We start from the raw sequence: 24,280 nt of genomic DNA, 5'->3' as shown, positions 1-24,280 counted from the left end.
ACGCACTTCGATTCACACCATTCCTTTTCACCACCTCGCAACTCAAGACATACATTAAAGTTACACGACTAGCCAAATCATCCCTGATACTGAGGACGATAGTATTTTCGCGGAAGAAATCGACGTTCGTCCAGGCGGTGAAAAAAGCGGCACAACTTTCCAGAAACCAGAAAGCTTCGACCCTTGGAGCTGCGCTGCTCCGCGAGTTTACAACCTAGGAGTTTGATTTAGAGAATATCTCGCCAAGATGAAGCTCGTTCGGTACGTTTTTGTTGAATGCGCAAGGTTGACTTCTTTCGGGAAGGAAAAAAAGAGTGCGCGCGCGGGGGAGGTGAATTGCTTATTCTAATTGTTGTTTTGCATAGATTCTTAATGAAATGCACGAATGAGACAGTGACAATTGAATTGAAAAATGGTACGTCCCCAAAATCGACTGCGCTTACGTCCACAGAAATTATTATCTTCTGCTGACTCGGCTATCAAAAACAGGAACAATCCTTTCAGGCACCATCGCCTCAGTCTCCCCACAAATGAACACGGCCCTGCGAACCGTAAAAATGACCCCCAAGGGCCGCGAACCCATCTCTCTCGACACAATCAATATCCGTGGCTCGACTATTCGCTATTACATCCTGCCCGATAGTCTGCCGTTAGATACGTTGTTGGTGGATGATCAGCCCAAGCCCAGGAACAAGGCGAGAAAGGAGGCGGCGGATCGGGGCGGTGCTAGGGGAAGAGGTGGTCCCCGTGGTGGTCGGGGTGGAAGGGGTGGACGCGGGGGTCGGGGTCGGGGACGTGGTTTTTAGATGGAAGTTACTGAGTTGGTTGGGCTCTGTGAAAGGAGACCGAGAGGATTTGTCCGGTGGATATAAAATGGTTGGCTTGGATAGGCGGAATTGCCACTACGAGAGCGATATTTCGCCTGGAGAAATGGCTGTGCTCTTCCGAATTCAGGGGCATCTCAAAAGCCCTAGATGCGATATTGACTCGATATGCCAATATTTGTTAGCCGGACTCAAAGCCTGGAATTGCCATTTTCACAGGCATCTTCCATCCATTCTCACATATCTCGATGGAGGTTAGACGGTTGTCTCGTTCCATCTTATTATGTGAGCTTATTCATCTCGATGGGAAAGTTCGTGTCGTTTTACCGGGTCTCTCTGTACTTTATTCATTACCAAAATTTCAGGGTTTTTTTTGTCTGGCAATATTATTCGGCGCTTTATGCTATTTGAGAGAGTTAAATATAATGTGGTTCTTATTTTCTGCGTTAGTTCTCTTGTTTGGATATCGTCTTATTATTTTTTACCTTGGTAGTATCCCTATCCTTATCGGCATATACCTATCAGATATCGAGCAACACAGCCAGGGATCTCAAATTTCATTTAATGTAACTTAGTTAGTCTTTAGTGGTTTTTTTTTTAGCACCAAATGCTCCCTCCATTCATTAGATTGTGCGCAGAGGCTGTCATGCGATCATTTAAATACATGTATAGAGTTTTGAGTTGTTGATGAAAAACATATGGATGGTATTCGTCTAACTGCGCCTTCCAGGCTTCCACTGTCCGGGATTTGTGGACCATGTCTAGAATTATTTAGGTATAGTCGGGGTTTGACTATAATTGGAACGTGGTAGGCTACAGAGTAATTTGGGGCTCATGTTTCTGATGATACTCAGTATATAGATAGTCATAATTCCGAATGAGATGCGATTTTCCAGACTCAATGTATGATCATACATAATATCTCATCCTCAAATTGAGATCAAACATTATTCGGCAAAGCCAATCCAATCTGAAGCCACATCCTCCTCATTGGCAAAATGTGTTTCCGCGACAAAAGCCAACACCCATACGAATCCTACCCCCCGCCACGACGCTACAACGACTCTCAATGGCAATACCGCAATTATGAGAAATATGACCACAGAGAAGCAGCCAAGGCTCAAAGGAAGGCGAGAAAGCGTCGTGAAGCTATAGCTACTATGGCAGCTACGAACTTAGCAGCAGCAGCGTCGGCAACGGGTGGAGGTGGTGGATGTTGAGAGCCTCTCAATGACGTTTGAGGGGGAGTAGTTGATCCATTGAGACGCTCGTCGTCGCGCGGTTCCACGACTGAGGCGCGTTCCGATACGAGTCTCAATGAATGCTTTATCCTAGCACCAAGCGATTCCCCTTTCCGAAAGTCATGGCCGATGACTCGTCTCACAACGATACCGTGTCACCCTCACGGTTGTGTTTTTGATGTATTATATTGTTGATATGATTCACGAATACCATATTCCGAATATGAAATCACATCTCAGCCCTGTAAATCCTCAAAATAACCAACTTCTCCCACCCAGCCTGCATCCCACTCCTCCCCACCGTCTCAGCCGCCCATCCATCCCAATCCCGCGCAATACGCGCCTTGACTTCCTCCGGCTTATTCTGCGCACAAAGCAGCAGATACGCAACACCCCTCTCGGGACTGAGAACCGAGGGGATGGCTTCAATGAATCTATTCGTAGTTTCCATACCATCTACTCCGCCTGCATAGGAGAGTGAGAGGAGGTATGAATCATGCTCGAATTTTTCAGATCTGGATAATGGTTTTGTCTCGTTTTGTCCGGGCTGTGGTAAGACAGGCAAGTCTGGCGTGGGGACGTATGGCGGGTTGAAGAGCAAGACATCCACTGATCCTGGCTTTAAAGGTGAGACTAAGTCGCCAGTTAACGAGCTCAGGTAGTGCGTGCTATTCGCATTTCCCGTCTCGGCGATGGCAGTCTTCACGGTTTGTTCAGTTGCTTGACATGCCTCTCGATTGACATCTACCGCCAATGAGAGAATATCCTCTCTACCAAAAATATGCTTGGAATTTGCAGCTGTAAAGGCAATCACTACGCCGGAGCCACTGCCTACTTCCACCACCAATGGAGACGATGAGGATTCTGATGTTTGGAACCGGTCTGTGAGCCAGGCAGCTTCTGATGCGGATGATAATGTGTCAAGCAGTAGGAACGAGTCTTCTGCAGGTTCATAGACTGTGTCAAATGAGACATGGGATGTAGAGGGAGTAGGAAGCATTTTGAATTATCCAACATCATCTGTTGTACAAAAGTCGAAGAATTGATAGGACTAAAATGTATGCGCTTCAAAGCGGGCCAGAACCCGTGCGTCTGATTGGCGGGAGCATGACCTCGGCATCGGAACAGCTCGCCCTGCAATTATTACTAGCAGTACTAATTATTTTATCCTCGTTCATCATCAAACATTCTCACAACCGCCACCAAGCATTGTCAATTGAGAATACAGCAGCCAAAATGAGAGTCCTCACACGCCTGCTCGCCGCACCCGCCACAATTGGTTCAAAAGCAAGCCTGAACACCGAACCTCTTGCTCTCCTGCCCCCAATCCCGTTGTACCGCCGTATCCTTCGAGTCCATCGCAAAAAGCTCCCAGCAGACATGCGGTTATTGGGTGACGAATATGTGAAAAGCGAGTTTAGGGCACATCGCAATATTGATAATCCTATTCACATTGTATGTCTCCTACTCCATATACTGGCGATTGAAGGAGAAATGGAATCTGACGGAGTGACGTGATAGGTCGGCTTCTTGACAGAATGGCAACTCTATGCTCAGCAATTGGAAGGCGATTCTTGGCTGGGAAATAAATTGGATAAGGCGAAGCTTGACAAGATGAGTGGTTAGTGCTATTTTCCTTCTTCGTTTCTTTCAATTTGAGCTGGACTCCATTCCCGGTGACCATACAAGCGGCTAACATACGATCCATTATTTTATTAGATCAACAAATCGGCCAGCTTTACGAACTCATGCAAGCTATTCAGAATAAATCCGAGGGAAGTGGAGAAAAAGAATAACCAGCCTAAAATAAACGTCGCCTTGCTTCACTAGACCTTGACTTGGCAGAGCTTCCACTGAGGATCCGGCACCTCCGGCACTTAACGCGGTGAAGTGATTGCATTAAAACAGCAGCTCCATACAAATATCAACCCAATTCAGTACCGACATCTCAGATCAAACCAATTGAAAGAGATGTATAAATCTATACGTCACTTATTCATGAGCTACACTTCAACGATCAGTTGTGCAAACATGCCATCCTGACGCCATAGTTGACTTGAGATTGGGAAGATGGCTGGCGCTAAGGACCGAAGATATTAGCCAGTCATCAAGTTCAGAATGAAGACCACAATCAAACCACCAAACCAGCTTCAAGGCACAACCGCAATTGACTTCCTCAATCGTCATATCTACATCAAGTCGCCACTGAACAAGAATCTGAATGAGAAGATGAGTGAAGGGACTTATTATGTTGAATAACCTCAGGTTGTAATAGCTTCTATTGCTGCCATCGAGGGAGCTATCATTCGAGTCAATTTCGTTGGTGGTGGATTTACGGATTTAGGTTATTGTGTCTGGTAATTGGTCTTCTGGTATGGGTCAAGTATCGGATTCTCGTCTTTTGGGTACTTTGATTTTGGTCTGGAGTTCGTTCGAAGGAGTGGCAACGATGATTAAATATCCAATTATCGAGTCTTGGGCCAGTGAAGTCAATGGCAGTGTAAGATATGAATACAAGGATGATATAATTCTTCAATGTACACAATATACGATTCCTCTTCAGATATATACAACCTTGGAAATTTATCCAGCCAATACCTCCCCAACCCAATCCATCTGCACCGCACTAACCCCCCTTGCATAACTCCTATTCGTAAACACAAACTCATTATACATAATCGCCTCCACCCTCTTTCCAAACAGTACGCTCGAAGGATGAATAGCAACCGTCTGATTACCCACAACTGTTCTATAGGAGCCATCCGGCACTAAACGAGCGGTATTGGTTGAGAAGCCGGCCAGAAAGCTTTTCAGGATTGAGACGGCGGATAACGCGTCCGGGGGAGGACGTTTTTCGGTTGAGGTGTCGTGGTCTGTGAGGAGTTTGGCTTGTTTGCATTGGGCAGTTAGTTGTTTGCGGACGTCCTGTTTCTTTTGTTAACTATCATGCCCATTACTTCAAGAGGTCGGTTTAGTCAACTCACCATAACGGACTGCATGGCTCGATGAGAAACCATATGCCGCTCAGCCCAAGACTTTCTATCCGTATTCTCCGCTGCATAACCTTGCACAGTCATCAACATGGTCAAATGATCGCCTTCTCTCCTGTAAAGGTCTCTTCGAGCTTTCTCGGCTTCCTCTTTTTTCTCTTCGGAGGTTGTATTGAGGAAGATATTTTCTACGCTTAGACTTGATATAATATCAATCACATCCAAGAGACAGTTCTGGCCGTGTTCTGCAGCTGCTAAAAGCACCCGACCTAAAGGTGGCGTGAGAGGCAACTTTGCTATTTGTAAGCCAATCTCACTAATCTTGCCTGTCTCTTGTAAAGCTTGAATGTTGAATAGCTGAAGGAGCGCCTTCTCTAATGCATCCCGTGGTGGTCGAGTAAGAAATGGGAAATTCATAATATCGTCCACCCCGCGAGCTTTCATAGTCAACAAACTCTGACTTAGATCAGAACGTAGGATCTCAGGCGTATTAGCCTCATCCAGAGCTAAATAATCCCCTTCCGTGTATAACCGCCAACATTTTCCAGGCGCCTCTCGACCAGCACGACCTTTGCGCTGAATTGCAGCTGATTTTGAGATTGGCTTGACCAGCAGCGAATCCAGCCCAAGTCGGGAGCGAAACTGTTTCATTTTCGCCTTGCCGCAATCAACCACGAATCGGACACCAGATACAGTGACGGAAGTTTCTGCGATGTTGGTCGCAAGAATGATCTTTCTTGTTCGTGGTGGTGCGGGTGCAAAGACTCGTTGCTGGGCTGCTTGTGGAAGGGCTGCGAATAATGGTAGAGCGAGTACTTTTGGTAGTGATGGGTCCATTCCGACTGCGTATTCATTGACCAGATACTCTAGGTTCTCGACTGTTTCCTGACCGGTGAGAAACACGAGTATATCTCCTGGCATAGGCTCTTTGATGTGTATATTGAAAATCGTTTCGAGTGCTGCATCCACAAAGTCGTGCACTGGTGCTGGTGAATAGATGGTTTGAACAGGGAACTGACGACCTTTGATATGACACGCCGAGACCGCGGACTGACGATTTCCACCATCATCAGATGTCAGCCCATTTTGCGTTGCCTCCGATTCTTGGCCGAAAAACCCCAGCAAACTCTCCATATCTGCCGTAGCACTCATGACAATCACCTTCAGCGGCAACCCCCCACGCCCTTCACCTTTACTCTCAAGAATGTTCTTCAAAAAACCCAGCACCAAATCCACATTGACACCTCGTTCATGAACCTCATCAACAACCACAGCACTATACTTTGTCAACCACGGATCATGCAACATCTCCTGCAGCAACATTCCATCTGTCAAAAACTTGATGCGTGTCGACGGAGACACCGACGTATCAAATCGGACTGAGTAGCCTACTTTGCTAGCAGGAGAAGCCTTTCCGAGCGGAGTTCCCATTTCTTCAGCGACACGCCTTGCGAGTGAAATTGCTGCTACTCGTCTGGGTTGTGTAATTGCGACGCATCCGCCAACCGGTATGCTCTTCTTTTGAGTGCCATCATTGTCCGTTGTAGTTGAAACTTTGACTTTTTTCATTTGACACCACGGCTCGTCCACGAGGAACTGTGGTACTTGCGTACTTTTACCGCTACCGGTTTCACCGATGAGTAGCATGACATTGTTGTCTTTTAATTTTTGGCGGATTTCGTCTGCATGTTGGAAGATCGGGAGCTTCTTGCGCGTCTCAAGTAATACCCTCGCCTTTTCCTTGATCGAATGTGATACGAACGAATTATCTTGCTGTGCGCGGTGCGGCTTTCTTTTGAAATCGTGCGACTTGCCGTTTGCTTGATTCTTGACCGAAGAATCTGCTTGCGGTCTTGATACGACTATGGTCTCATTATGCGTCTTCGGCTGCGGACCGGACTCGTCTCGCTTGCGTTTCTTACTCGAGAACCCCAATGATTTATCGGTATTAACAGGCTTTGGCTTGCTTTTATTTGGCGGTAAGGTCGTGGTGGTAGGTTTGTTGACAACGGGTTTTTCGTCGTCCGAGTCGTCGAACCTCGTGTACATTCGCTCGGGCATCTTGTGTGGTATTCACGGATCGTATATTTAGCAAATCGACGAGAATATTATAATACCAATTGCACAAAGAACCGAGTATATAGGTCTTTGGAACACGCGGGAATGTTGTGGTGAAGTGAGGTGCAATCAACTTGAAGCGCAAATTGTCGGCCCAGAACTTTTTTTTCCTGTTAGCTGCCCCTTCCCCAGCCCGCCGCCGATAAGCAGCTTATCGATAAGATCTACCATGACGCCCATACATTTTTTTTTGTTCAAAAAAAAGTAGATAGATAATATTGATTGTCATCCAAATCGTCATAAACATTTCCATGTCTAGGTACTAGCGAGATATCTATATCTGTTCTATCGTATATACCATCTAGATATATCATATATGTGCAAAGCAGTCTAAAGCCCCCAACCACGAACACGTCTAAATGTAAACGAGCGATCATTTCGCAGTCCAAACTCACCCCAGTCATCAGTGAGCTTGTTATAACTCCAAAAGCCCTTCCAGACTAGTTTCGTATTCTTCGAAACGTTCAGCGGGGTCTTGGTAGCGCCTACAGCGCGGGCTGGGTTAGATGACCGCAGCCCCAAGTGCAGAACATATGTGTATTTGGGATCTACACCTTCGGTTTCAATAATGAGATCTCGGGGGTCAGTGCCCATGCCTTCGTTTTTTGTGGAAAGCGGTGAATGAAGACGATCTCCTATTTCGGAGTTGTGTGGTTCCTCACTTGTTGGTCGTGTGAGGTGCCAGCGACCTCGTAGAGCATATTTCAGAGCTTGGATGGCAACGGTTGGCACTGGGGCGCCACTGGTCGATGGTTCGTGCAATCCTGTATCCGTCCTCTTCTTATTAGGATGGCGAATCAAAATAGAGGTAGCAACATTTTCCTTGCTGATGTGAGGAACAACATCGACAGGCTCGGTCGTAGTGAGAAGAGAAATGACCGTCCCGTCCGGGTAAAAGCGCAGGTACCGGTAGTATGTCACGATATGAATTGGGTCGGTCCAAGCCGCATTGGCGTAAGAGGATGCTCCTCCAGGTCGTGTATAGTTGACAGTGCTGATATATATCCCGGTGAATCTGATCCGGGGAAATGTTTGAAACACTTGACTCCATGAGGAAAGAGATTCAGGAATTGACACTGCGGTTCCTATTGGAAATGGTGTGTAGCGGGGAGTGAAAGAGTGGTAAATGTCACCGAGTACGTCGCAATTAAATGAGTAGTGCATGCTTCCGAATCCAAATTCACGTCCTTGACAGAGTCTTTTCCAAATATGTTGCTCATGAGCGAAGTGATAAGCAAAACGTTTGCACACTAAAGACATACGCCCAAATGATGCCGGATCCATGTAAGCGACATGTTCGAGAATCTCTATTAGAATCTCGTTTGGAACATTCGCAATGGGGCATGGCGGAGCTGGGTCGCCCTCGATGAAAGGTTGGGCTTGGGGGATTGGCAGGTTTGCGAAGGAAAGAATCAACTCCGGAGTAGGTAAAGTCTCAACATCCTCCGCCTTCTCTTTTGTAGGCCTGGATGGCTCAGATGTGCTAGTTGCGGCGGGCTGAGCGGGTGCCTGCTTCGCAGGGAAATGCTTCTTGCGATATTTCTGATCGATTGCCGCATCCAGCTAGAATATAGTTAGTATCAGAAGACAAAATTATAGAGGAAAAAACATACTCTATAAGCCTTACGATAGTGGGCTAAACTATCGCCTAAGTTACCCTCCGCTTCCTTCTCTACAGCCTTCTCAAAATGTTCCAACGCCGATCGGGGTTCCTTCTGCGCCACACGCTGAAAGCCATCATCATCAGCTGACCGCAAAGTCAAGGCCTCTGTGCGCTGCACAAATTCGCCATAGTCCCGACCCAAATCCTCTTCTTCGACATCATCTTTCCGATCAGCGGCCTCGTGTTTGGTAGGCGGAAGATGATCCAGATGCGAGGTAGCACTTGGTGGAATATTCTGGCTGGGAGTGGACTGTGGTTGTTGCGGGGCAGCAGTTGTCTGGTGTCGTCGAGTTACTTCTTCGCGCCACTGCCGTCTGAAGGCGTTGAGCTCTGGATTTTCCTCCATTGCGGGTGTCGAGGTGATATTGAGGGGGTCCGGCCACCCGTCGATCCTGATTGATGAGTCACTGAAAACGTCACGTATTCAAGTGAACTCCATTACTCTCTAGCCAGGAGAGATTGACCAACAACCGGCAAATAGATGATGATAGAGTGAACTGTCTGGATTTAAGCAAGAAGATAGTTAACTAAGGAAAGAAGAGGGCAATCAATCTGATTAGTAAACGGAGATTAAGCTATGCTTAATTCCGCGCCGTAGTTGGCCGACGGTTGGATACGCAGAGCCGAGGCTAGCCCTAATCAGGACTAGCTCGAGGGAAAGTTTGGAACTTTGACAGAATGATCGTTATCGTCGTCGCTCGACGAGTCATCCACATTCAATTCTTTCGTTTCTCATCTCTCTTGTCAGCTAATAATCGCAAGTCTTCTGTTAAATAGACCGGATATTCATTGGTATCTCAGGCAACTATACAACAAACGGTCGACTGATGTCGACCCAAGGTCGGCGCTCTCGGTTGGACAAATCTTCGCCACCTGTGGAGGGAAGTTTATATGCGGAGTTTGTAGAAGACCAGGACTGGCATGACCATGAGACACGAGCGATGACATCTGTTAAATCGACAGGTAGCCCTCTGGCTGCTGCTACACAGAATGGAGCAGTCGGACAGATTTCTGTTGGTCAGAGGATGCTGTCGGCTACTGGCGGTAGCATCCTGACGGCTCTACTAGGTTAGTTTTTTGCCATTTTATGTTGACACTATATGCTAACATCGTTCTTGACAGTCACACCCTTAGATGTCGTCCGAATCCGCCAGCAGTCGCAAGCATCTCCTATCCACAACCTATCCAAATTCACCGCGCACACGACCGATGCGTTCAGGGCACTACCGGCCGATCTCGGCGTAACAGCATGCTGTCGAGAAGTATTCTGGATCGGCAACAACCCGGAGATGTGTCTAGTCGAGAACGGACCAATGGCCAGGGCAATAGATTGCGCCGTGGAAGATACACAACAGCGCCGAATAAACTCCACGTTTGACGGGATACGGAAAATCGCACGGAATGAAGGAGTCTTGACATTATGGCGTGGACTAGTACCGACGCTCGTCATGAGTGTTCCCGGCAATGTGATTTATCTAGCTGGATACGAGTGGTTGAGGGTCGATCCTCGCAGTCCGCTTCCACGCTATATACCGGATGCATATCTGCCCCTGGTCGCAGGTAGTATTGCGCGAGTAGCCGCAGCATCGGCAATCAGTCCTATTGAGATGTTCCGAACACGGCTTCAGGCGACACCGGGCACTGGTACAGGTCATTTCCGCGCTACATTCGAAGGTCTTCACCAAATGACCCAAGCACGAGGATATAGCTCTCTATGGCGAGGGCTGGGCTTGACAATGTGGCGAGATGTGCCATTTTCAGGCCTGTATTGGTGGGGCTACGAAGCTGTGCGAAACCTACTCACGGACGTTCGTGAACGAAATAATCATAATAATCATAACCTGCATGAAGGACTGAGGAGTCGGCGCAATTCTCAATCCAGTCAAAGCACGGCTATCACAATGATGGACAGTTTTATAGCTGGATCGGTATCTGGCGCTGTGGCAGCATTGGTCACAACACCATTTGACGTAGGCAAGACACGGCAACAAATATTCCGACATAGTGCCGACGAAGTCGCGAGCAGCGCGGCAACAGGAAGAATTGGATCAACTGCAGTCGTGCATCCAGAATTATTATCCATGCCTCGATTCTTGTTATATATATTCCAGCGTGAAGGTCTAGCCGGTCTTTTCAAAGGCTGGGTTGCCCGCTGTCTCAAAGTTGCTCCTGCTTGCGCTATTATGATTTCGAGCTACGAGTTGGGCAAGAAGATGGCCCTGGACGTTAATACCAGACGACACTCCGATGGTGACAACATATAATCCATTCGAATCTCTGTCTTTGCATCTGAATCCGGTTTTGAAATACGCCGGCTCAGCAATAACCCAACACTTTACTCTCCTCTTACGCATCAGTCAAATATGGGCGGTTTATTGTTACTTTCTGCGTTTGCATGTATACTAACTAGTTCATCGTATACCTTCTTTTGTTTTGGAAGCATGATCGATAGATATCTTTTTATATACCTGACGCTTTATGCAAGCCTGTATATTTGAATCTCCTTTCTAGTCGAGTTACCCTACCCTGTCCGAGTACTGAGCTTGGATTTGGTCTTTTCTTCTTCTGTTTTTTTTCTGATATGGTGAAGGATAGATTCGGGGGGGGGTCTTGACGGTTGCATATAGTTCATGAACTCAAATATAAATAATGATTACCATAAGTTTTTCAAAGGCTTACTCTTGATATTATACATCATTAGCATCATATACTTATTCCCTAAATGCATGTTATCAAAAGTGTTAAAAAATGAACAACAAATTTCAACAACCCGATAAACCTTGGAACATAATATATTTTCTCTTAGCCCTAATTCTCTTTCCGTAGGTAACATGAGATCATCCTGATCCTCCTTCATACAATCTTCACAGGCTGCAATGTAGAGATAATCAAGAATTTTCATGCAGAAACGAGTCATCACAAATTATTAAATAGGAAGTGAGGTCTCGTTTCCTTTATGGGCAGCTGAAGGTCATATCTGAGATCAAAACCTCATAGACGTAGATTCTCCCATAGTCCCATCGTTGGCTTCCACACCAAAGTCAACCTTTTCAATGATATCTATTTCTGCCGCTTGTGAAAGCCCATCCATAATTCCATCCGTGGTGAAACATGTTTTGGTAATCATTATCGAGTGCTCCAAGGCTTCATTATCATTGTCTTCGTGGTTTTGAGGAGGGGCATCGTACGCAAGATCACAGAACGTGGCAATCGTCAACAATAGATCTTTCGTGTATACTGGATCTGACCGCTCTTCCAGGATTTGTATGCTATCAATGACGCAGTGCAAATATCGCGGGCCAGCCTTTCGCAAGTCACGAATCAACTGGAGCAACACATCGATGCTGGGGGTGTTTTGGGCTATTGATGAGAAACGAGCAGGTGAAAGGTTCATGGATGTTGATCCTCGAGCTGGTAGAAAAAGCACAAACTGCGCAATGATGGAGGTAAGCATTGACCTCAGCGCGTCACGTCTTGTCAGCTGGGGATTATTATCGTAGCTAAGAGAGCAAAAGTAAGAAACGGTAGGAATATTGTTCTCGTGCGACAGGGCAACAATGGAAACAGCAGTCATGGAGTTCTGACTTGGCTTTGTAACACCATGCGGGCCTTGAATCCAAAGATTTCTGGAGCTAAAGTCTTGTAGCCAAAAGGTCAATTGTCGATGTACCTGTCGCTCAACCAGAAGATGTGGTGCATAAGATGACAAGTTTACAAGTTCACGTAGTTCAAGCTTGAATAGGTCGACATACTCATGTATCACAGAAGCAACCTCAGCTCGATCATAATCATAAAGCGTCATTGGGCTGGTGTTATCTTCCTGGGGTAGAGCATCAGGTTCTGTTATGAGTAACTGTTGAGCCTGACTACTAGAGCTAAGAACAAGCGTGGATGATGGTCGAGATAAAGGTTGAGCACTCTGTAGCTGCTCTTCAAGGAACTTTTGAATGGAGGCACCAAGCAAGTATCGTTGTTGTTCCAACTCTTGTGGGACGAGTGCCAGTAACTTTTCCTGGTCAGCAACCAGCTTTTGTAAGGACATCCTTGTCTTCCGCTGAAAGGCGAGGGTGATTTCTTGCTGAATACGTCTCTCTATTGCCTCAATCCTTCCTCGTCTTGCAGTAAATAGTTTGGTAAATGCACCTTCGTCAAAACTTGTCAGGAAACGTTTCCAGCTGCTCTTTGACCAACTTGTAAAGATGTCCGTGAAGGCTTCAAAAACCACTACGTATAGCTCCTGAATATACTGACGCAACATCTTAATGTCACCATGCTCCTCCATCTGGCGATTCCAGAATTCGATATCCTTGCTCAGTTCGTCCAGCCCTTTTACCACGCCTTCCGCGATATTCTTGTGATTGATGGATGCCTGAGCAATGGCTGACAGCGATCCCGTGAGCAAGCTTATATACTTGTCCTGACTTGGAATCACAGAGAGCAGCTTGCTATGATTTTGGCAGTTTTCACAAAGTTTAGAGAACTTTTCTTTTAGTCTCCCGCTTTTGGATCGTTCCCGGTCTTCCTGCCAAGTTGAGGCAGCCTTCGACACTGTGTCTATGAGGCATTTGATATCGGGACGCTGTGACAAATCCACTTCCATGTCCTGGTACTGAGGCAGGCTTTTTCTGAATTTGATCCAAGCCGCATACAGTCTCCGGCTTTGATCAAGAAGGACCACATGGTCATCCTGTAAAAGTGTGTTGGGAAGTTCTCGAGCATCAGAGAGGAGAATGTCCCACTGTTGTGTCAGAAACTCCTCGTGATGTCTATCAAGAGCGACCTTCGCCGCGAGGCCGCGCCCAAGGGGGTTTGTCGAGCCTCTTTCTTGGAGTTCATCACTGAATGTCCTGATGAGTCCACTGCTTGGCTGCCCTATGGTCCCCATTACTGAGAGGGTGATGCGCGGTTTTTCACGCGGATTCAGGATATATACACGATAACTTCGCTATCAGTGCTAGATCTGGAAGGTTTGAACCGTTATGAGACGTATATAAGAAAGTTTTTACAGCCTTGCGGGGTTTCAATCAGAGTCTTGGTATCATATCGGGCTAATCCCGTCCACCGGGTTCTTAACTGCCTGGTCAGCCTTGCCAGCCAGCCTCGTCTCCATGCAGAGAAAGCAATTTCCACCAATAACCATGATATAAGCGATTTACTGACATGGAAATGCGTTTGCCCCGCTTCAATTCCCATGAAGTGCCTCAGCGAAACTGGACTTCGATATCTGCTCCATTGTATTAAGCACTGATTGTTTCGCGTTTGGGTGCCACATTTGGAATAATCATTCTTCTCCATCGTTCTCATTTGGTCAATTACACCGGATATACAGCTCAGGAGAGTCATAATGTCAGTCCAATCCGTACTATTGGATCAATACAACTCCGAGGATTCACTCGACAGTATAGACGACTTGGGAGCGACGCTTTCTCCTCGTTACTACCCTAATTTGGCAAGGAGCAAGACCGTCACCCAATATGCAACCCGATGCCCCGGAGCTGATCCCCCAGTGATCTACCAGGCGTCTATATTCGACTCATCCACAAACAATCGCCCAAAGCGAGACGTGGCAGTTGTCACTTACCAGGATGATCGACCATTTAAATTCGCCACCCGTGCGAACAATCAGACAACACAGGTTGATATTACCCAAACCGGTAAATCGGCCGAGCATGACAATGAGGCCATATCAGTTGAGAAAGAAGAGGACCCCATTGCCGAATGGAAAGGGCCGGTCTTTGAGGTCAATCTTACTGGCAAGGCCCGGTTCTCTATAAAACTGACCGAAAAGAGTGGAATACGTATACAAAAACCAAAGATACCAAAAAATGCAGAGGAATTGTTACTAGAGGATGTCTCGGGAGCATCTATTATGCTGAAATCCCCCCATCTGCTGCGCGCTCTAGAGGGGCTGGTTGATTACCTCCCGTCATTTCGGACTCAGCTCGAGGCGGGATATGAAACAGGTTTCCGGATCAATGAGCCATTTGCAGTGGTCATGCACCACTTTCAGTCAATTAAAGAGCTAATTGAGAAAGAGTACGCAGGTCCACACCAACAGGACTCCCGCAGCTTTCGACTGGACGAGTTGCAAAAAAACCACTTGAGACACCTGTACAAGTTTGCAGAGCCGTTATACCATGCGAATGTGATTCCCTGTGAGCAGCATCTTTCAGAAGCGTGCCCTCGGATCGCTTTTGATATGATATGGTATCTTTTGAAGCCCGGAACCGATGTCTACGTTCAATCCGACGGTATAACCTTCGTTGGTGTAGTTTTGAGCACTGAGGACGGATCTGATGAGGATTACCAAACCTATCCCAGCGTCTCAAACAAGCCGAAATGGTCGTGGGTCAATGTATGGCACCTTAACACCAACGGTGCAACAATTCGACGAACGCAACAGACATACACAATCGACGCGTATTCTGGATTACGTGATGTGACCGAGCTTCGCGTATATCCCGTCTCCATATGGGATGCGAAAGATAAAGGAGAGCGTCGCAAAAAGATACTTGCGAGAAGCAGGGTTTTTTTCAAAGCCCTCCAGCAGGGTAACCTACTAGCCTACCACGATGGGCCTCTTAGAGGCACGAGAAGCCATGCATGTTCATATTTCAGAATTTGTCGACCAGAAACTAACGATGATGTAGTATACCGGGAAAGTCGTACTGGACTATCGAAGAGGGGTTGCAGAGTCAAAGAACGGACTTGGATCGTTCCACCCAGTGAAGGACCACTATGAACGCTACAAATGTTACGATCAGATCTATATAAACGATACAAACGACAACCTCGACTACCTCGACTACCACGACTTTAAATATCCTCCACCACCCCCAACCGAGCCATATGATCCACATAATATATTGACAAATGACCAATATAATATGAATCGCACTACTGCGCAAGTTGGAGGTCAGACCACGGCGCCGTGGTTGAATAGGCAAGGAAGTTACGTTGATAGAGAGCCTAATAGATTTAATGGCACAAACCGGCATATTGTCCAGGAATTGACCGAGCATCAGTTGCTCTTGCTTCATCCAGAAACGTTGGTGTACGGGTTGAAGCTCAAACAGTGGAGTGAGTATTCTCCGAAATTCTGCATATGCTCTAGACTAATAACCAGCAGTGAGAACGTCTGTGGATTATATTCGAGAAGTCGCGCCATCTATGGAAAGTATTTCCAATTTGATCATTGGAGAAGACGAACTTCGGACAATCCGTGCGCTGTCAAACAAACAAAACAGCACAGCCAAGCAATGGTCTGCAGACTTCATCGAGGGAAAGGGAACCGGTCAGATTATTTTACTCCATGGTAGGAACATCCCTGGCGCTGTAGCCTTCAAACTGATCATAGTTGCAGGTCCACCAGGAGTTGGTAAAACGTACACCGTTGGTAAGTACAACTAACCCGGAAAACACTGATGCAAGTAGGAACTGAGAATATTTCTAGAGGCCATTTCGGAATGGCTTCACCGACCCCTTCTAGCGCTCACGGTGGCAGACATCGGCACAGTCGAAACACTTGTTGAGCAGCAACTTTTCAAATGGTTTGATCTAGCTGAAGCGTGGAATGCAGTACTCCTTGTCGACGAAGCAGATATCTTCTTGGAGCGGCGACAGCACCGCGATTTAGGACGCAATGGTTTGGTATCAGGTATGGAACCGCGATGGTTTAGAATATCCTGTTCCCAGACAGCTAAATCAAAGGTAACAGCTTTCCTCCGCCGCATGGAGTATTTCAAGGGGCTCCTCTTCCTCACGACCAACCGCGTTGGCCAGATCGATGACGCCTTCATCTCACGGGTTCACGTAGCTATAGGGTATGACAAACTCAACGTTGAGACGAAAAAAAGGATTTGGACCGGGTTCTTCCAAAAGCTGGCTAAAGAGCGCGCCGGGAAGATCCAAGTAGCGCTCGACGCAAAGAAGTGGGTTTTGGAGACGACGGGGAACAGCCAAGCGCAGCTCAATGGACGAGATATCCGCAATGCGCTCCAGACAGCCATCACTCTTGCGGAGTTTGAGAGTGAAGAAGATCCGGATTATAGTCCAGAGATGGTCATTGTCGTGACCAAGGACCATTTCCAAAGGGTGCTTGAGATGAGCAACAAGTTCCATGAGTATGTCACGAGCATCCGACGGGAAGATGAGAGGAAACGAGCACACGCCCGGGGGGATCGCAATGACTATGATGGCGATGATGTTCCTTCGAATCAGCTCAGCATATTGCGACGAGGAATGGATCTGGGACAGCACAATCGCGAGGGTAGGGCTAGCTAGGAATAACAAATATCGGCCTTGCCCCTACAAGCAGTTACTTTTTACTAGCCGTCATTCATTATGTCTTTAATTTACCTAGGTACGATATACTTGATGCAAACCAAACCTGAAGAACTAGCCGTTCAGGGCAGAAGCTGTAGTAAATATAATGTGGACGTGTACCAGTCCAAATAGAGGATAAATAATCAAGAGTGGACATGTAATATAGCATAGCTATTTGAAACATCTGGATAACAACTTGGCAAATATGTATCGCGTGTGATGCAGGAATTGGGTTTATATGAGGCACGTATATCTTTAAAGATACTATATAAAATAAACCCATTTTGAATGGCAAATTATACCATGCGTAGAGTAATCAGGCTTTCTAGGGTTTCGATAAAAGAGGTACAGAACTATACACTGCTCTGAGAGCCAATACAATATGATATACGAAGAACACCTACTCAAGGACTAAGTATCACAGCCTTCCCAAGACCCATTCCAACCTCTATATCCATCGCAATCGCCGCCTTAGGGCTATTTGCGTCATTATGATTTCCCGCCACAACAGGCAGAACACCAAGGATAGAACGTTATGATAAAACAAGCCATTGACACTCATGCTCTCTAAAGAGAAACAGGTGCAACATTTACAAAGAAGAGAAACAAATACCAAAATGCCCGAACAGGCAGAAAGCCACTTCAACAACACCTCCGGCCACAGCGACCCCGTCTGGGTCCACAAAATGCCCTACTCCGCCTACCCCCATGCAGCCTTTGCGCCCTTGAACCAAAGTATCAAAAACACAGATGTATGTATTACTGGAGCCGGTGTAGCCGGCATCTCCTTAGCGTATGAATTGATTGCTCGAGGTGGGAAACAAGTCACCCTGATCGAAGCGCGGCATGCATTGTCCGGCGAAACTGGACGGACGAGTGGTCATTTATCCAATGCTCTTGATGACGGGTACACTAATATCGAGAAAAAGCATGGCCGTAAAGGTGCACAGATTGCCGCTGAAAATCATACATGGGCGATTCATAGAGTCGGGGAGATTTCTAAAGAATTGGGGATTGATTGCAAGTTTCGGTACTTGAATGGCTATGAGATATCGCAGTTCTCGCGGGGGGATAATAGACATATTACAGAGGTTGGGAATATCAAGCGAGAAGCTGATCTTGCGCAGGAATTGCTGGGGGAAGATCTGGTTTCATTTATCGAAGGTCTGGAGGTACGGGGTTGGGACACCAAGGGTCCTGATCAACGAGACGGCGCTATCTTTCGGAATCAGGCCACGTTCCATCCTACGAAATACCTTCTTGGGGTTCTAAGTTGGTTGAAAGAGTAGCCCAAGTTCCAATGCTTCGAGCACACGCGCATGATGTCCATTGAAGAAGACTCGAAGCACGACGTGGTCCGCGTCAAGACTATGGGCGGCCACACCATCACTGCCACGGATGTGGTTGAAGCCACAGCTGTACCATTACAAAGGTTGAGCATTATAGCCGAAATGTCGTTTTATCGCACGTATTGCATTGCCATTCGTGTACCCAAGGGCGAAATTGAGGATTGTCTTATCTACGACGAGGCAGAGATGTACAAGTATATTCGATTCACTGTGTGTGATGAAGAAGATGATTATCTTGTTATTGGTGGATGTGACCATAAAGTTGGCCAAGAGCAAGACGCCCAAGATCAGTACAAAGAGCTCGAAGAATGGGTAAGAGCTCGGTTTCCGTTTGCGGGTTCTGTGGATTATAAGTGGAGTGGTCAGATTTATGAACCTATTGACTATATGGCGTTTATCGGGAAGAATCAGGGGCAAGAACATACATATGTCATTACCGGTGATAGCGGGAATGGCTTAACGCATAGCGTGCTGGCTGGAAGGTTGATTGCTGATGAGATTGCAGGCATCCAGAACCCCTGGACATCGCTATACAGTCCCAGTCGACTCGCCAGCATCACAAAATCGTTATCTACCATGGTGAAGCATGACCTCCAGATCACTACCCAATACAAGCGGTACCTGCAATCAGATATCAAAGATATCGAGGACCTGGCTCCGAATTCTGGTGGCGTGGTACATAATGGCCTTGCGGGTCAGCAGCCAGTTGCCGTGTATAAAGATGGAAAAGGCAACGCACACGAGTTGAGTGCAGTTTGTCCGCATATGAAGGGTGTGATGTGTTGGAATGCGGCGGAGAAGAGTTGGGATTGTCCAGTGAATGGGAGTCGGTTTGGATGGGATGGAGTTTGTATTGAGGGGCCTGCCAAAAAGGGGTTGACTGCTATTAGTACATAGAGTTTCGGAGCAATGCTTTTTGCACTTGGGGTTGGATTTGCGAGCTTATTAGTTGATATACATCCTGGTTATGCGATTGGTACTTGACGATATTTCATGGAAAAAACGTTTTCAGACCTGGTACATATTGTTTGGATAGGAATCCAACAAGAAAAATTGTTTACAATTGTTGAAGTTGTCATTTTATCCAGTTCCTTTAAGAAAATATACTCCCAAATTATACATAATTTCTTCGAGCGTCCAAGGCTTGGACATGCGTTGTTATGAAGCCCTAACTTCCAAAGTGGGAAGTATTTCCGCAGAACCCGGGAGCCCTAATTGCCCGGAATACACCCAGTAATGCACGGTGACTTCGGTCTGAGTGATAAGAACAAGCAAGTTGAAGTGTATGCCGATTTATTATCGAAGAACTACAGAAGTCTTGAGTCTGCTTGTTGATTTGATCTTCACTGTTCCCAAACGGGCGTATTCATCCCACGAAATTTACAGCTCAATCAATCGGTAACTCTTCATTGTACTCCGGTACATGCTTGGTACTTTCAATGTTTCATACAATATCGCGAATATGACTGATGTGTATACTCCACAATCATATTACATTGTCGGAATCTCATCCGCAAGCTCCAGGTACATATCATCCTTCAGATCTCCATCAAGACCTCCGCCGATAAACACGACGGTGCGACCTACAACAAATCCCACCCAATCACGATAGTCTGGATGAATACACAGGGCATCTTGACCATTAACTTGAATCCAGGAATTTGAAGCAAAGACTTCTATCGAACGCTGCTTCTGGGGAGTCAGCACGGCATCGAAGCGAAAACGGCCGCGGTTAGTCACAAAACATGTGCTACAGGAGGAAAAGGCCAATTCAGATACTTCCGTATCTATTGGTACTCTGACTATTTTCACTCCAGTTTCGGCATCACAGAGGTGAATTTTTGTTTCTGTGTTATAGGCGAAGTATTTGCCATCTGGCGAGAATGATAGCATGGTTAGAAGACCTATACTCTGATCCAGTTCCTCAAATTTGTTTTCCAGCTCCTGTGTTATAACATTCCAGAGTTGAATAGTCTGACTATCTCGGAGTGCGAATGCCACTTTACGGCCATTCGGAGAGAATGCAGCCACCGGTGACACATATTCATCATTTAAGCCATCCCATCTGATGTCACATGTCCCGGTTGATGTATTCCAAAAATTCATGTAATAACCATCCCAAATCAGTAGTAAGCTACCATCAGGTGAGAAAGCTTTTGACCTCCTGCGACTCAACTTATTTTCCCTCAAAACAAGGCGTTTTTTGAACGTCTTGACATCCCATATCTCTACGGCTTTATTCTCATAGTCAACAGCAAATAACTTCCCATCAGGTGAAAGTTGAAGCGAGAGCACGGTGTCGGACTTCAACCTCTGAGAATGTCGGCCTAGTCCCTTCTCTGTATCCCAGATGCGGATGACTTCTTCGTCCACCAAGTATATAAACTGTTTACCGTTTGCAGAAAGGCTGAACATTTCTGCCAAGTTGAAATAATCCGTGATGGCTGACATTTTCATACCAGTTTCGGTATCCCACAGACAAATCGACTTGTCGCCATATTCGGTGGCCAGAATTGTCGCTTCGCGAGCAAGGACCATTCGACCAGTCGGATTTCGATATGCAAATGGATCTGGTAATCGCTTGGCGACCATTGGATTCATTCGAATGAACCTGTCGAGTGCGTAGTATTTGATATACTGTAATTTGCTGCGTGCCTTGTCCAAGGAGACTGGATCTGTACTGGTTGCTGCATCCCAAATATGTACCGATCTACCCTCGTAGCTAGTGACCACTAATCTTCCATCAGGAAAGGATACCATATCTTGCATGTAGTCTGGTTGACGCCTCAACGCCCGGGACCCCTTGTCTGGTGTCCAAATATAGAGCCTGCCTTCGACGGAGTATGCGGTGGCTCTTAGCTCCCCATTGTGAAGGAAGGATAATGACGTTAAGCTCGTTAGCTCACATTTGTAAGTGGTTTTTTCACTGGCGTTCTTTATATCCCAAAGACATATTCTGCTTGTGTCCGTTTTATAGGCCAACAATATGCTGTCAGAAGAGAAGGTCATCGACTCATTTTCGCTATTTTTGAGGACACATAACTCTTTGCCGGTTGCTATCTCCCAGAGTCTAATGGTTGCTTTAGAATTATACCTTTTAGTCATTCTCAGAAAGGATGTGTGGGTTACAGAGCTGGACGCTAAGTACTGGCCGTTGGGCGAGAAAACTATCCGCACTACAGCTTCTGCATCACAGTGAAGATCACGATGTTGAGCATGTGTTGTCGAATCCAATATCGAAATGGTTCCTTCAGTAGTACCAATGGCAAATGTCCTGCCATCAGCAGAAAATGCAATGCATCCTATCGTAGCTTCTTCACGAATCAGCGAGCGCAGCTCAAAACCTGTCATTGCATCCCAGAAACGTAAGGCAGACCGCGACACATCCTTATACTCGCAGATGGCTACAAACTGTCTACCATCGGCGGAAAATGCCAGATCTTTGACAGAGTGGGCGAAATACTGGTCGAACGCATGACGTTCTGTACCTGTCACTGCATCCCAAATTCGTATTACACCATCAGCACTTGCCGTGGCTACTAGCCTTCCGTTGGGCGAAGCTGCTAATGCTTCCACTGTGGTCGAATGACTCAAAGTCTGTATGTATGGACTCCAGTTCTTCGGCATCACAGGCAGCTTAGATATCCACGTTGGAATCTCATGAGAGTACAACTTCCTAATTATGCTGTTCTTCGGACTGAAAATAATGGCCGAAGAATAGACCTGAAGAGGTGCCTCCTCGATCATTGAACTGTGGCTGAGAATGAATCGTTTCGCATCGTATACTATGGGACCCAATCTGCGTTTGGTTTCGGCTGCTATACGGAATCCCTTTCTTAGCTCGGTCATCGATGAGGGATGACCGATTAATTGACCCTTTTAAAAAGTTAGCATGCTGCCTCTCATCAAACAACGGAAAAGCTCTACCTCTAACAGTTTGTCTAGATCCATCATCATAGCCACACCATAGGATAGACGACCAATGAGAGCAAGAGTTTCCAGCCAGAATAGATATTTGGTTTGGAAGAATTCCTCTATATTAGCATCATCTCTAGAGTCCATGTGACTTCGTTGAAGATGGCCCATCCAGTACTGGGATGCGTACTGCACGGACCATGGTATGTTCTTATCGATATCGAGTTTTGAAATATGACGTGCCTGAGTTCCAGGCCGTCGAATATTGCAAGGGTTGCGACGGAGATGGGTCAGCAGGATCCGAAGACAGCATCGAAAGAGTTCTCTATGAGCTCTCCGCGCATCTATCGCGTACATCTCATGTGAACATCGCTTAGAATTGACTATATAATCACGGAAAGATGGATGAAGAAGCTGTATGGTCCCGTCGTCCCGTTCGGGAACGTCTATGATCGAATGAAGCTGATGCAGGGTTTTGCTGATTTCTGCTTTTGGTTCTTGAAGTATATCAGCTAGCTGGGTGATCGAAAGTGTGTCGTATACTACAACGATTGATCCGATGATTCGATGAAACAGAACCTTTCTTCTGATCATTTCTTCTGAGTCGAGTTTTCCAGACAGCTTGAACGAGTGTGTTAGAACAGTGGTGTACATTCGATCCAGTTCCTCTTCTGAATTGACAGACGGGGCATCCTTCGAAATGAGCAGCGCCAATCGTTCACCAGCCAACTCTTCGCCATCCTGTATGAACCTGCAGGCAGTGGCTGCATGAATGAAAAGTCCTTGGGACTTGTGGACTAGGTAGTTGATAGTTTCATCAGACAGGAGATCTCGATTAATATGAAACCTCTGGCCGATATGAGCAAGCTTGTCCTGGTAATATAATCTTAGATCGTGCTCAACCAACGACTTTTCAATATCGTGAAGGATGAAGTCCCGACGGGACAGCGATTCGATCCTCCCAAATCCCAGTTTAATCGGTTGCTCTGGTCGACTAGTTATGAATACCTGAAATTGGACATGCTTGAGTCGCGTGAGATCGCCCAGACATTGAAGAAGCTGAGATATATCATCTTCGCTTTCGCACTCATCTAATGCATCGATAACAATCAGATATGGTGACTGGGATGTATTGATTACGTTTTCTTGTATTGAGAGAGGTTGAAGAACAAGCTTTTCCCACTGATCGTATATAGCCAAACTTTCAATACGTGGATTTGCCTCCATCGCCTCGCCGATGGATCTTCGGAGTTCATTCGATATCTCTGCAAGCTGGCATGCAATTGTTGTTGCAAATTCCTTTGCTAATGCGAGGTCTCCTCCACCTCTTGAAAAGAAAAAGTTTGCGGCAAGGCGACTCTTTTCATAGTATTCTCGGGCTATCGTTAGAGATATGGTGGACTTTCCGGTTCCCGCCATACCCTTCAGCCAATATACTCTCTCCTGTCCATCGCCGTCGGCCCATTTGCGGATCTGATTCAACACTTCAGTCCGAGTGTCGCGCAGGCAGAGCGGCAAGTGTTGCTTATTGGCAGCATTGAAGGCCGCATCAGGAACGCCCTGGGGAAGCCTGAGTTTTTCATGGGGGCGCTCTACTAGACGTTTTAGTGACTTTTGTATAATTTAAGGGCTCGTACACCAGACTCACGGTCAATGTGAATATCTCCGGTGACGACACCTTGGAAAAGAAATCCACCATTAGCAACCTCTGCGTTGCCAAAATGCTGTACAATGCTAGGTTCAGAAGGTGGCATGGTGTATTCCCCAAGAGTTGGCTAGGTAATGTGCTTGCCTACCTAGCTGGACCAACCACCGAGCCCGGATTAGCAATGAACTCCTGTCAAGAACAATCAAA

At 46.5% G+C, this 24,280-nt stretch overlaps 11 protein-coding genes across 11 annotated transcripts; 6 read left to right on the top strand and 5 right to left on the bottom strand.

The window, feature by feature from the left end:
* Nucleotides 1–247: 247 nt before the first annotated feature.
* Nucleotides 248–806, top strand: EYB26_001403 (uncharacterized protein; the record flags this gene model as incomplete). Its single annotated transcript, XM_054260713.1, has 3 exons — nucleotides 248–261; nucleotides 366–415; nucleotides 490–806. The coding sequence occupies 3 exons, from the start codon at nucleotides 248–250 to the stop codon at nucleotides 804–806; spliced, it is 381 nt and encodes a 126-aa protein (XP_054116688.1).
* Nucleotides 807–2,294: 1,488 nt separating this feature from the next.
* Nucleotides 2,295–3,065, bottom strand: EYB26_001402 (uncharacterized protein; the record flags this gene model as incomplete). The annotated part of the gene is made up of 1 exon (XM_054260712.1): nucleotides 2,295–3,065. One exon carries the CDS (start codon nucleotides 3,063–3,065, stop codon nucleotides 2,295–2,297), a length of 771 nt encoding a protein of 256 aa, XP_054116687.1.
* Nucleotides 3,066–3,301: 236 nt separating this feature from the next.
* Nucleotides 3,302–3,861, top strand: EYB26_001401 (uncharacterized protein; the record flags this gene model as incomplete). The annotated part of the gene is made up of 3 exons (XM_054260711.1): nucleotides 3,302–3,520; nucleotides 3,587–3,686; nucleotides 3,785–3,861. 3 exons carry the CDS (start codon nucleotides 3,302–3,304, stop codon nucleotides 3,859–3,861), a joined length of 396 nt encoding a protein of 131 aa, XP_054116686.1.
* Nucleotides 3,862–4,648: 787 nt separating this feature from the next.
* On the bottom strand, nucleotides 4,649–7,116 carry EYB26_001400 (uncharacterized protein; the record flags this gene model as incomplete). Its single annotated transcript, XM_054260710.1, has 2 exons — nucleotides 4,649–4,990; nucleotides 5,050–7,116. The coding sequence occupies 2 exons, from the start codon at nucleotides 7,114–7,116 to the stop codon at nucleotides 4,649–4,651; spliced, it is 2,409 nt and encodes an 802-aa protein (XP_054116685.1).
* A 387-nt stretch (nucleotides 7,117–7,503) lies between these two features.
* EYB26_001399 (uncharacterized protein) lies at nucleotides 7,504–9,182 on the bottom strand (the record flags this gene model as incomplete). The annotated part of the gene is made up of 2 exons (XM_054260709.1): nucleotides 7,504–8,736; nucleotides 8,787–9,182. The coding sequence occupies 2 exons, from the start codon at nucleotides 9,180–9,182 to the stop codon at nucleotides 7,504–7,506; spliced, it is 1,629 nt and encodes a 542-aa protein (XP_054116684.1).
* Nucleotides 9,183–9,663: 481 nt separating this feature from the next.
* Nucleotides 9,664–11,100, top strand: EYB26_001398 (uncharacterized protein; the record flags this gene model as incomplete). The annotated part of the gene is made up of 2 exons (XM_054260708.1): nucleotides 9,664–9,904; nucleotides 9,959–11,100. The coding sequence occupies 2 exons, from the start codon at nucleotides 9,664–9,666 to the stop codon at nucleotides 11,098–11,100; spliced, it is 1,383 nt and encodes a 460-aa protein (XP_054116683.1).
* A 719-nt stretch (nucleotides 11,101–11,819) lies between these two features.
* Nucleotides 11,820–13,721, bottom strand: EYB26_001397 (uncharacterized protein; the record flags this gene model as incomplete). Its single annotated transcript, XM_054260707.1, has 1 exon — nucleotides 11,820–13,721. The coding sequence occupies one exon, from the start codon at nucleotides 13,719–13,721 to the stop codon at nucleotides 11,820–11,822; it is 1,902 nt and encodes a 633-aa protein (XP_054116682.1).
* Nucleotides 13,722–14,180: 459 nt separating this feature from the next.
* On the top strand, nucleotides 14,181–17,119 carry EYB26_001396 (uncharacterized protein; the record flags this gene model as incomplete). Its single annotated transcript, XM_054260706.1, has 6 exons — nucleotides 14,181–15,437; nucleotides 15,487–15,916; nucleotides 15,966–16,151; nucleotides 16,200–16,232; nucleotides 16,290–16,493; nucleotides 16,554–17,119. 6 exons carry the CDS (start codon nucleotides 14,181–14,183, stop codon nucleotides 17,117–17,119), a joined length of 2,676 nt encoding a protein of 891 aa, XP_054116681.1.
* Nucleotides 17,120–17,778: 659 nt separating this feature from the next.
* On the top strand, nucleotides 17,779–18,450 carry EYB26_001395 (uncharacterized protein; the record flags this gene model as incomplete). The annotated part of the gene is made up of 1 exon (XM_054260705.1): nucleotides 17,779–18,450. The coding sequence occupies one exon, from the start codon at nucleotides 17,779–17,781 to the stop codon at nucleotides 18,448–18,450; it is 672 nt and encodes a 223-aa protein (XP_054116680.1).
* Nucleotides 18,451–18,483: 33 nt separating this feature from the next.
* Nucleotides 18,484–19,407, top strand: EYB26_001394 (uncharacterized protein; the record flags this gene model as incomplete). Its single annotated transcript, XM_054260704.1, has 1 exon — nucleotides 18,484–19,407. The coding sequence occupies one exon, from the start codon at nucleotides 18,484–18,486 to the stop codon at nucleotides 19,405–19,407; it is 924 nt and encodes a 307-aa protein (XP_054116679.1).
* A 594-nt stretch (nucleotides 19,408–20,001) lies between these two features.
* EYB26_001393 (uncharacterized protein) lies at nucleotides 20,002–24,179 on the bottom strand (the record flags this gene model as incomplete). The annotated part of the gene is made up of 3 exons (XM_054260703.1): nucleotides 20,002–22,386; nucleotides 22,438–24,017; nucleotides 24,074–24,179. 3 exons carry the CDS (start codon nucleotides 24,177–24,179, stop codon nucleotides 20,002–20,004), a joined length of 4,071 nt encoding a protein of 1,356 aa, XP_054116678.1.
* Between the last annotated feature and the right edge of the window lie 101 nt (nucleotides 24,180–24,280).

The sequence above is a fragment of the Talaromyces marneffei genome, chromosome 1 (genome assembly GCF_009556855.1).
Source record: "Talaromyces marneffei chromosome 1, complete sequence".
NCBI lineage: Eukaryota > Fungi > Ascomycota > Eurotiomycetes > Eurotiales > Trichocomaceae > Talaromyces > Talaromyces marneffei.
Note: the sequence above shows the minus strand (reverse complement) of the source record. Positions and strands in the feature narration are given on the sequence as shown.